We start from the raw sequence: 12,713 nt of genomic DNA, 5'->3' as shown, positions 1-12,713 counted from the left end.
GTGAGGAAATGAAATAGGAAATAGAAAAATAATATACAACACCAAGGAAATCAGGGGTTTCTTTGAAAAGATCAATAAGATAACAAGTTTAAATTTATATAGATTGATCAAGAATGAAAGAAGAATCAAATTAGTAAAATGAATGATGGAATAAGGGAAACCATATTTATTTGACAAATAATAAAAAGATTATAACAGAATACTATGAAAACCTCCATGCCAATGAGTTACATAACTTAAAAAAATATACAAATTCCTAGAATGAAGCAAAGTACAAAAACTTATTCAACAAGAAATAGGAATTCTGAATAGGCTCATAAGAAACAGAAGAAATCAGTAATGAAATAAACTTCCCACAAAGCAGAGCCCAGAATCAAAGGGCTTCAGTTGTGAATTCTACCAAACATTAAAACAATTAATACCAATCTTCACAAACTCTTCCAAAAAATAGAATACAAAGGAACATTTCCCAATTCATTCTCTAAGGGTAGTATTAATTATGTGAAAAACAGAGACATCACAAGAAAAGGGAAAAATCACTGCTAAATGTCATAATATGAAGACAAAATCCTCAACAAGATACTGACAAAACGAATCTTAATCATGCTTTTGAAAGTATTATGGAGTATTAAATAGTGGTGTTTTGTGAAAGAAAAATTTTAAAACCTCCAATCTTGTAGACAGTCACGGAGTCAGAAACCTAGCCAACTAACCCTATGTCTGTTAAATCTATGCTAGACTGCATTGCAGGTTAAAAATAACGATAACGTACAATGAAAATTGATTGAATTCAGTCATTGTGCTAACTATAATTTTGGGGAATGCATATGGAGATATTTCATTTTAAAGTATGTTAAATATGAGATTTTAATATTTTTTTAATTATTAAATTTCATTTTTTTAGTATAACTAAAATTTAATATAACTAAAAAATGATCATTTTTTCAATATAACTTGAAAAAGATCACTTGTTATACTGGTTATAACTCTAAAATAGTCTCTATGATTAATTGGCATTAAATTTCTTTCTTATTTATTTTCTTTAATTATTTTTATATTTTGCACATAATACATGGCTATTTTTGATTTTTGATTGCTTTTAAATGTTTCAGTTTATTTCACAGTTGTCTAAGTTTGAGAGCATATTCATTCAAGGAAGGATGGAGTAAAAATAATATGAATTTTTTTGCTCTGAACCAAACCACACACCTCTCACAGTCATTTTAATTTAACCTAAGAGAAACCATAAAGACATATTAAAATATCATCAGTTTTTTGTGAAATATGTTTCTTTTATTCTTCTTATTTCTGGAAAATTCAAATTTAACACTAGAATGAAAGATGAAATATGCTTTATCCTGTTTATTTTTTTTTCTGAAGGACTGCATCCATTTGGTTCAATTAAGGGCATATTTTAATACTGGATTAACACCACATATTCACTTTTTATATTCTTTACACTCCAACATAACACTTTCATAAAATTTCAGTCTATAATATTCTCCCTTATATGCACATGAAAACCATAAACATACCAGTAACTTTTTCTACATAACAAATTTTGTTTTGTCAACAATGACTGATCTTATTAATAATAAAATACCAAAAAGGCTTGACAGACAATGATTAGAGAAATGGAAAATTATCAAATGTTAAATATAAGTATGTATATATATTTGTGTATATGTCTGGAATAATGAGTCCCTAATTTAATCAGTACATGAGGCGTATCATTTTTCATATTCTCCCACAACATGTAAACTTTTAAGTAGTAATGTTTTGTTTTGTTTTGTTTTTTTAAATATTTATTTTTTAGTTATAGATGGACACAATATCTTTATGTGGTGCTGAGGATCGAACCCAGTGCCTCAGGCATGTTAGGTGAGCACTCTACCTCTGAGCCACAATCCCAGCCCCGGTAGTAATGTTTTTATTGTGTCTTTAAATAATAGTAAAGAATTTTCTTTTCATTGCAAATTTTTGTTGTTATCATTAAAACTCAAGACAGACACATGCACATTGAATGTACAGTATAAATTAATCCTGATGCTTCAAGCAAAAATATATTTTTAATGTAATCAATATTTCAGTTTTGGATATTAGCAGATGCAATAGAATTAGATACAAAGAGTCTATTAATTCAAAAATTTTAAAAAATTAAAAGAACACCAAATCCGAATAAACAGAAAGCTTATAGACAAAATTTTTAAACTTGTATGATCAAGTACCAGTTCAAGAAAAAAATTATTTATTTTCATTATTTGTTCTATTTTATATGATGATGCTTATAAGTTTATAGGAATATAAACACATTTAATTATTTAATTTCTTTTCAAAATGGTTCGTGTAAAAAAGGTAAAGAATACTAGATAGTCCTTTTAAGAGTGAAAATAGCTAATTGCAATAAATTTACACCCACCAATAACTTACCTAAAGTCTCCAGCAGTCGGGAAGGGGTTTTTCACATTTATAATAACTTCCTTCCATTGATAACATGGAGTTTTGCATTTCAGAATTTCCTAAAGTAAAAAGAAATAAAGCATACTATATGATAATATCAAAAAATCCTTAATTATACATAATATGAAGTTAAAATCTACAAATTGTCCATTTAAATATTAAACTGACGCTAATTTATTAAATTCTCCTTATCCCATAAATATTATACTGCTAAAATCTGGGTGGAAAGGATAAAAATATATTTAATCTCAATAATGATCCATAGTATTATGCTAAAATTAAACCATTTGTCAAAGCAGTGTTTCTCAAATTGATCTCTTTAAAATTGGTTTGTTAATGACTGGACATGGTTTCTATTTTCAAATAATCAGTCATACACACACACACACACACACACACACACATACACACACATTTATATATATGGCTCCATAAGGCAGAGACAGCTGTGCTGTGGATGTGCATGTGGGGATAAATATCTGTGTATAAGACTATATGTGAGTATGACATGTCTGCATTTATAATGTGGTGGCAACACTTACATTTATATTGTAATAAAAGCACATATACAAAATAAAAACTTCAAATTATCCAAGGGAATTTCATAAAGTAGAATTTTCTGGAAATTTTCATTTTTAAGCTGATTATGTTATTGACCTATTTTATTTCTATATTATTATCTAATTTACTTCTAAGTTTTCTAAGACCATAGTGAACAGATGGGGAAGTAACCAGAGTTTCACGACCTTCAAGTGTCAGCTTTTCTCCCCTGAGGTAACATTAATGACAGGCTAAAACTAGCCATGTCTTTAACCACATATGGCAGAGCATTATGCTGTTTCAGAGAATTTATGTGGGAGAGTTGGAAAGTATTAAGCATTCATTATTTAAAAGGAAATCAGAAGACAAGAACATATATCTTGGTGACAAATGCCCACTTCCTGTTCTGGGCATCACTGTCTAATGAGCCTGTCTGTCCATGTGAGCAACTTCTTGTTCTCCACACACAACTTGCCACTAATTGAGTCTCCTAGAGTGAGTGTCTTTTTCCCAATCTTATTTTGCATCCCCCAAATTCTTTGTCATCCATAGGACAATCTGGCGATAATAAATTTGCTTGTTCTTTACCATATACCCATGGTAGAAAATAAGATAATGGTTAAGAAAGGCAATCATTAACAATATCACAGCCATTTTATAAAAATGTAAAAATCATTCTCCCCCATCCTTTGAGGTATAAACACTTTGAACTCTGTTAAGAACATCATCACCTTTCAATAAATGCCAGCATTAGCATTAACTTTTACAATGGATTTTTTCCACAAGACAGTCCAGACAAATTAATAATGTTCCTGTCAGAGAAAATAAGAATCTTTTTTTGATGCATAAACTCTCCACCCTTAGTCTAAAAAATCCCATAAACACAGGCCCAGAGCTGCTTTAACTTAAATCACAAGTCTTCAGAGCAAAAGGAAGATCTCAAGGATCAAGAGCTACATAGAAATAAAACATGGAAGAACATCTATGGTCATGACATGCCAGGGTTGGGAAACAGAAGCAAGGATATACAAAAATAAGTAAAATTTACTTACAATTGCTTTAAAATCAAGGACTTCACCTTTTAGAGTAAAAGTCATTGTAACACCTCCTATTCCACACTTAGGTTTAGAAATTAAGAGCAGTGAAGCTTCAGCAGGATGGAGGAAGCGACTGGTAAATTTCAGAGTGATATTAATTTGGTTTCTATAATTAATAAAAGAAAATAGTTTATTGAAAAAGGCAAGAAGTATTTTATTCAGTGTAGAACATGTGCTTACACCCCTAGACTCTAAATATATTTACTTTTACAAAAGATATAGAGGCTGTTGAAGTCTTGATACAGCCTCTAAAATCTAAATTTACCTCCCAAATGTATGTATAATATGCCAAATATTAGATTTTGTAACAGTGCTCCACAGGAAATCATCTATGCATTTTTGTACAAAATTCTTAGTTCATTGTTTGCTAATGTTTAGCCAAATTCATAGTCATGTCATTTGGTTTTGTTTACGTGGAGAAAAAAAATAACAATTTAAAAAATACCTAAAGCCATGGTTGCAAATAAAATTTGAAGTTCAAATTCACATGTTTCAGAGGAATATTCAATTTAAAGAAAGAATAAAGAAAATATGCCAATTCCCCTTAATCTTTACCTCTGTAGTATAAAATATGGCATAATGCAAAGAGTCTACAAATTTGGAGAAATTTCTATTTATCAATTTGTAGGAAAATTACTATAGCATGGCACTCTAGCAAACTTGCATGCCTCCACATTGGAGACACATATGTGTGGCCTAACTGCAGCTGACATAAGACTTAGGAGAAAGCCCCATGAACTTGCCACAATGTAATAGTGTGGAGGCTCATGAGGAGCTGCTGTCAGAACATTTCTCAATTGCCTCCCTAACTCCCCAAACAAATTGTCACCAGTCAGTTTCTCATTGCCTCCTGGATTCTGATGAGGTAGTGAGGTCTGCTACATCACTCCCTTTACAGTTACAGGCTAGGAAAATGCTTAATGGCACCATAAAGTGGGTTCTCACCAACAGGGTGATTTACCGTCCTTGATGCAGTCATCAGATCCCTTTTATCTAGGTGTTACTCTACACAGAGGACATGAAAGACTGGGCACCTTTGAATAGTCTTATGTTTGCTATTTATATAAACAATGAACTCCCTGAATCAAGAATGAAATCACTGTTCCCTTACTGGCTCAATCTTTCAGGCTGGCTTCCCCTTGACACAGCTGTGGGTGATAAATCTTGGGGAAATTTTACCATTGATTTTACTGTAGCTTTTAGCATGGTTAGCATTATACATCAGATGACAGTCATTCCTTTTACAAACTGCTACCTATTATCTTCTCTTACAGTATACTTATTGTAGAATGGAGTGGGGAATAGATTTCCCTTAGTGTTAAACCTTGTACCAACTTCTCTATAAACTTGTGCAATTGCTATTGAATGGGTGAGAATGGGGAGCAGCAAAGAGCATGGTTTTTTTTTTTTGAAAGAGTAAGTTTCAAAATCAATAGAAATGTTCTAAAATTGATTTTGTAGGGTAAATTACAACTCACATCTAACAGCAGTAAGGGGGACTTTTATTCAGATATGCGTCCTCACCAATCTCCTTACTTTTATGTAAAAGGACTCATGGGCTTGAACTTAACTGAGAACAAAGAACATTTAATATTGAAGTTTTTTTCTGGGTATGTGCAGGCTCAAATTTCATGTTAGGATTCCTGTGAGTGATTTAGGAATTTTGTAGATATTCTAAAAATCACAATTAGATAAAGCCATTCATTCAATAATTGACTCCCTTGATTGATAATTATAATTTATAATGTTTCAGGCATTGTTTTAGATTTTATGGAATTTAGTAGTTAGAAAACAAACATACTATTCCTGATTTCCTGGATGATACATTATAGAGTACATGGACGATATTGCCACATCACAAAATAAATTTGAAAGTTACGAATCACAGATGTGCCACAAAGTGGTATAACAGTATGCAGTGGTGAGTGAGATACAGCCTGTAGGGTCAGAAGAAGTAATATGTAAGGTGAGATAAGAAAAATGAGATTGAAAAAATCCCAATAACATTCCTCATAGAAATAGAAAAAGCAGTCATGAAATTCATCTGGAAAAATGAGACACCCAGAGTAGCTAAAGCAATCCTTTGCAAGAAGAGTGAAGCAGGTGGCATCAGTGTAACAGACCTTAAACCATACTACTTCTTAAATTATAGAGCTACAATAACAAAACCAGCATGGTATTGGCACCAAAATAGACTGGTAGACCAATGGTACAGAATAGAAGGCACAGAGAAAAACTCACATAAATATAAGCATCTTACATTAGACAATGGCTCCAAAAACATATATTGGAGAAAACATAGCCTCTTCAACAAATGGTGCTGGAAAAACTGGAAATTCATATGCAAAAAAATGAAATTAAACTCCTATCTGTCACCATGCACAAAACTCAACTCAAAGTGGATCAAAGACCTAGGAATTAAAACAGAGACCCTGCACCTAGTAGAAGAAAAAGTAGGCCCAAATCTCCATCATGTTGGATTAGGTCCCAACTTCCTTAATAAGACTCCTATAGAGCAAGAATTAAAGTCAAGAATCAATAAATGGGATGGATTCAAATGCAAAAGCTTCTTCTCAGCAAAAGTGAATAGAGAACCTACAGAATGAGAGCAAATCTTTACCACATGCACATCAGATAGAGCACTAATCTCTAGGATATATAAAGAACTCAAAAATCTTAAAGAACTCAAAAATCTTAACACCAAAGAAACAAATAATCCAATCAATAAATGGGCCAAGGAACTGAAAAGACACTTCTCAGAAGATGATGTACAATCAATCAACAAATATATGAAAAATGTTCAACATCTCTAGCAATTAGAGAAATGCAAATCAAAACTACTATAAGATTTCATCTCATTCCAGTCAGAATGACAGCTATTAAGAATACAAACAACAATAAGTGTTGGCGAGGATGTGGGGAAAAAGGCACACCCATAATTGCTGATGGTACTGCAAATTGGTGCAGCCAATCTGGAAAGCAGTATGGATATTCCTTGCAAAACTGTGAATGGAATCACCATTTGACCCAGTTAGCCCATTCCTCATTTATATCTGAAGAACTTAAAAACAGCATACTACAGGGACACAGCCACATCAATATTTATAGCAGCACAATTCACAATAGCTAAATTGTGGAACCAACCTAGATGCCCTCCAGTAGATGAATGGAAAAAAATGTGGTATATATAAACAATGGAATATTACTCAGCAATAAAATAGAATAAAATCATGGCATTTGCAGATAAATAGATGGATTGGAAAAATATAATGCTAAGTGAAGTTAGCCAATCCCAAAAAAACAAATGCTGAATGTTTTCTCTGATATAAGGAGGCTGATTCATAGTGGGGTTGGGAGGGAGAGCATGGGAGGATTAAATGATCTCCAGATAGGGCAAAGGGGTGGGAGGGGAAGAGAGGGGGCATGGGAGTACAAAAGATGGTGGAATGAGATGCACATCATTACCCTAAGTACATGTGTGAAGACAACGAGTGGTGTGACTATACTTTGTATACAACCAGAGATATGCAAAAATATGTTCTATATGTGTATTATGAATGTAATGCATTCTACTGTCATATATGACAAATTAGAAGAAAAAATAAATTTAAAAGTATTTTTAAAAAAGCGAATACAAACAACAATAAGTGTTGACAAGGATGTGGGGAAAAGGGCACACTCTTACATTGCTGGTGGGACTGCAAATTGGTGCAACCAATCTGGAAAGCTGTATGGAGATTCCTTGGAAAACTGGGAATTTGACTCAGCTATCCCACTCCTTGGTTTATACCCAAAGAAATAAAAAACAGCATACTACAGGGACACACCCATATCAATGTTTATAGCAGCACAATTCACAATAGCTAAATTGTGGATCCAACCTAGATAACCTTCAGTAGATGAATGGATAAAGAAAAAGTGATCATATATATATATATATATATATATATATATATATATATATATATATATATATATATATCATGGCATTTACAGGTAAATGGGTGGAGTTGGAGAATATAATGCTAAGTTAAGTAAGCCAATCCCCAAAAAAACAAATGCCGAATGTCTTCTCTGATATAAGGATGCTGATTCATAAGGCGGATGAGGGGGAGCATGGGAGGAACAGACAAACTTTAGATAGGGAAAAGGGGAGGGAAGGGAAGGGAGGGGGCATGGGGGTAGGAAAGATGGTGAAATGAGATGGACATCTTTACCCTAAGTACATATATGAAAACATGAATGGTGTGACTCTACTTTGTGTACAACCAGAGATATGAAAAATTATGCTCTGTTTGTATAATATGAATTGAATTGCATTCTATCATATATAGCAAATTAGAATAAATAAAATGAAATAATTTTTAAAATTGAGATTAAAATCATGGCATTTACAAATTAGAATACATAAATAAATTTTTAAAAATGAGATTGAATTAGGTATATTGAAGAGAGGAGGAAAGAAGGTAGAATTACAATATATTGGAAGAACTAATCAAAGACCAGTAGCACTAAAGCATAAGGAATGAGGAGATTAGTGATACAAGTTTTAGCTAAGAGAAAGTCATGAAAACCATAAAATTTCATAAAAATGAAAGTATTACCAATTACGTGAGAGGCCAAGGCTGAATGACCACAAATTCAAGGACAGTTTGGAGAACTTAATGAGACCCTGCCTCAGAATTTTTTTTTTAAAAGGACTAGGGATGTAGCTCAATGGTAGAGTACTTGCCTAGTGTTCAAGAGGCCCTGGATTCCAATACTTAGTACCATATAAAAGTAAAAGCATTCCTTGGACTCTGATGATATACTAGATCTATGATGGGAAGATGGGAAGCTATGAGAATATTTTAAGCAAAGAGTATCATAATTAAATTTACATTAAAATATTTGCCATTCTAATATATAGAATGGCTTGCAAAGAAGCCCTTTAGGAGTCTGTCATGGCAGTCTACATAAAAATGGTCGAAGCATTAAATTAGGGTGGAAGAGGTGTAGAAGAAGAGAAGATGCTAATTTTAAAATAAAATTGGTAAACTTAATAGGACCTGGTAATGTATTGGATCCTTATGGAAATTTATTTTTTAAAAAGGGGGGGTTCAAAAATAACCAAAAAAATATTCAAAAAAATAACATAATGAATGATCTGATGGACATATACTTAAGTCCAGTGAAACACATTTCATAATAGAGTACCCTTTTAATGAGATAAATGGCTTGTTTCAGGACCAGAGAGATTTGGGCTTCTCTTGAATATGTGTAATCCTTTAAAAAAATTTTTAGTCATATAGAAGAATCGAAATGACCAAGATCCCTTCCCAAATTTGTTAGAGATATCAGAATCAAATATGTAGTAAAGTTCAAGTAAGGGTTCCAGGTCCCCAGTCAGTGTATCATAATTGTAGGCTTCATCTTAATTTTCATAATGTTTATTTGCTTTTTGCTCTAAATGTCTCTCATCATTTTTTTAAAGAACAACTCCTTAATATTACATGTACCTTGCAAGCTACTTCAAATTGACTTTGGAGAGAGATTAAGAAAATATATATATATATATATATATATATATATATATATATATATATATATATATATATATCTATCTATCTCACATCAATGTCAGTGTGCATATGGCTCAATGAGAATAAAAAAAGAAAAAAAGAAACAAAATAGTTTTCTAAAATTGTGCTTTCATTTTTTTATAGTCATTCTGTGGTTAGAGCTACACCTAGTCATCAAATTATATGCAGAAATAAATGTTTGTTTATATGATAATATAGCTTTTAATCTTTTGTATATAAATTACATCTCTGGGAATTTCAATCCATAGCTGGCAGAAAGACAAGTTATTTGAGACAAAATCTAAGATGAAATGTGGTACAGATAATTATATAATCTTTTGTAATTACAAAGCTATGCATTTTTTGTTTAAGAAAATATTTTCTGAGTCTTATTTGTAAAAACCAAATACTATGAAATTTATTCTAGCTAACAATATACTTTAAAAACTACCAAATAACAATATTCAATCCTATAAAATAAAATGCATTTAGACAAATGAATAATTGTTTTCCATACACATTCAGAATTGAGCATTAACTCTTCTAGGAACTCTTTTTGGGTTTCCCTCTAAGTACTCATTTGCCTTGTTCTCCTTTTTTCCTCTAGGTCGATACACATATCACAAATAAAACAATTATCAAATCACACTTTCATTGTATATTTGCTTTTCTGACATTCTGCTAGATTGTAAAAATTTGTAACATTGATATATTTTCAACCAGTACTTCAAATTGGGGAAGAGGGGAAATTTACTGGCTGCTTCCTATAAGTTCCAGTTATAGTGCCAGGGTGTTTTCCTTGCATAATTATGTTTATTACTGACAACACTGTGGGTAAATATTCTGATCCACATTTTCCAAATGAGGCTGAATCACAAGAGCCTTTAAATGTCAGGACTGAAAGCCAGCATTTAATTTTTAAATGACATGGGAGAAGTTCTAAACACAATCAAGTTTGAAAACCAGATTCATAATCTCTTTTCCTAAAAGAAATCTCATCAAAATTATAATAAAGGAATTTAAAAAGGCATCTAGTTGGAGGAAGCCATTATTGCATAATGGGCAGGATGGGGTTCAGACAACCTCAATCTCTCTAGTGCCATCATAGAATGCCAAACAATTAATTGAGCATAAAAGCAGAATATTTTTAACCCTAAAATGAAGCCTACCAATTGACAAACCCAAGCATATGTAGAATCATAATTTACTTTTTATATTACCATGTTATTACATATAAATGGATAACCAAGTCTTATCAAATATTAGAATAAATCCTTCAACAGGAAAGACTGAGACCAAGGTTAAAAAATGCAAATGACCTCTGAGAACATAGAGATAATTTGGCTAATAACAAGAACTTAAAAGTAAGAGATATTTAAGAAGATACTGTACTACCAATTTAAGAACAGGTACTATAAAATAAGGCTATGCAAAGAATATCAAAGTACGTGTGTGTGTGTGTGTGTGTGTGTGTGTGTGTGTGTGTATGAAAAAATTGGAAAAGAGACTTGTTGATAAAAAGAGGAGAAATCAATGAGATCAAAAGTTGAAGTAATAATATAGGTCTATAGAGGATCCAACTATCAGGTTCAATATAAGACAAATAAAGGTTGCAAAATCTCAGGAAAGAAAGTTATCAAGTAAATAATTTAAGAGAATATTCCAGGGCTTATGAAAACAACTTCACAATTAAAGCATTTACTGTTTATTCAGCACAGTGAATAATAAGACACCCCCCATTAATACATTCTAGAATAATACCAGGTTATGATGGAAGATCCTAAAAACTTCCAGAGTAGGGAAGAACAGATAGATGCATAACAGAATTTCTCATAACAAATAATGAATTCTGCAGGGCAGTGGAGATTTATTTAGAGTTATAAGGAAAAATAATTACAACTTAGATAATATCCTGAGCAAAATATAAATCAAGCATAGGAATAATATAAGGACATTCTCAGAAGTGAAAAATCTTGGGAAATTTACCTATCTATACTTTTTCTTAGAAGTTTTCATAAAGGTGAGTTCATAAGGATGAAGCGAGTAAATTATTAAAGAAAAATATCTTATTTTCCATCTAAGGAGAAATAATGTTCAAGAATCACATTGCTCCAGTAGGTCCAAAAACAATCAGTTCAAATAAGTATTATACTAGAAGAAAAGGGACTTCAAAGATTTTATGTACTTCTTTAGCATTTATTATTTTTTCAGTTAAAATGATGGTGTCAAAATATATTGTGTATATATTAATAGTATAAGAAATAGGGAGGTTATGAATGTAGCTTAGTGGTAGAACATATATTTACCATGTGTGAAGCCCTGGGTTCAATGTCCAGCACCAAGGGAAAAAAGAAATAGGAATAAAATATATTTTATTGTAGGAAAAGTAACGAATAAAAGATAAAATTAATGATATTGGGAGAAAGTAATATAAGGAAATAAGTGAGCTAGATCAAGTTGAATTAACAAAATAGTCACAAAGATATATGAATTACTTACATTTATGGAGGTGACCATTTGAAAAACTAAAATTATGCATAACTGAAAAAAATAAAAGTAAGTGCCTCAGGGACAGGATCTCAGGAGGCTGGAGTTTGCTTATTTCAAACTCTTATGCATATTTAAAATATTAAAGCATGTGCAAGTTAAATTTTGGGAAAAAAATTAAAATTAGGTGAAAATGAGAAGATATATGTATATGTACAATATGATCACTATGCTACAGGCACAAATTACTACATGTGTGAGTAAATATACATGTACACATGCTCAATTAATGTATACTTTCCAAATATTAAAAGCTTCAAGAAGCATCATAAATAATGCAATAATGAAAAAGGAGAAAAAAGAAAGCACTCATGAAAAGTTCATGGGAGACTTTTAGGTTCAGCTGAGGATATATTTTCACAAACCATCTCTTGGAAAAACAATATACAGATTTCTATGGGCTGAATTCTTATGTCAAAAACTTAAATCACCAATGTAATGATATTAGGAAGGGGAACCTTTTGGAGGTAAATACAACATGGAACAGAGATCTCATGAATTAAATTAA

General features: G+C 31.6%; 1 protein-coding gene across 1 annotated transcript in view; it reads right to left on the bottom strand.

Moving 5' to 3' along the window:
- Cfap47 (cilia and flagella associated protein 47) overlaps positions 1–12,713 on the bottom strand; it is a 410,015-nt gene that overhangs the window by 199,188 nt on the left and 198,114 nt on the right. The window contains exons 38-39 of the mRNA XM_071606058.1: positions 4,053–4,203; positions 2,431–2,519 (exon numbers count right to left, since the gene is read on the bottom strand). Coding sequence (XP_071462159.1) covers positions 2,431–2,519; positions 4,053–4,203 — 240 coding nt within the window. The remainder of the gene's footprint in view (positions 1–2,430; positions 2,520–4,052; positions 4,204–12,713) is intronic.

The sequence above is a fragment of the Marmota flaviventris genome, chromosome X (assembly GCF_047511675.1).
Source record: "Marmota flaviventris isolate mMarFla1 chromosome X, mMarFla1.hap1, whole genome shotgun sequence".
Classification (NCBI taxonomy): domain Eukaryota; kingdom Metazoa; phylum Chordata; class Mammalia; order Rodentia; family Sciuridae; genus Marmota; species Marmota flaviventris.
This window is presented reverse-complemented; position numbering and strand designations above follow the sequence as displayed.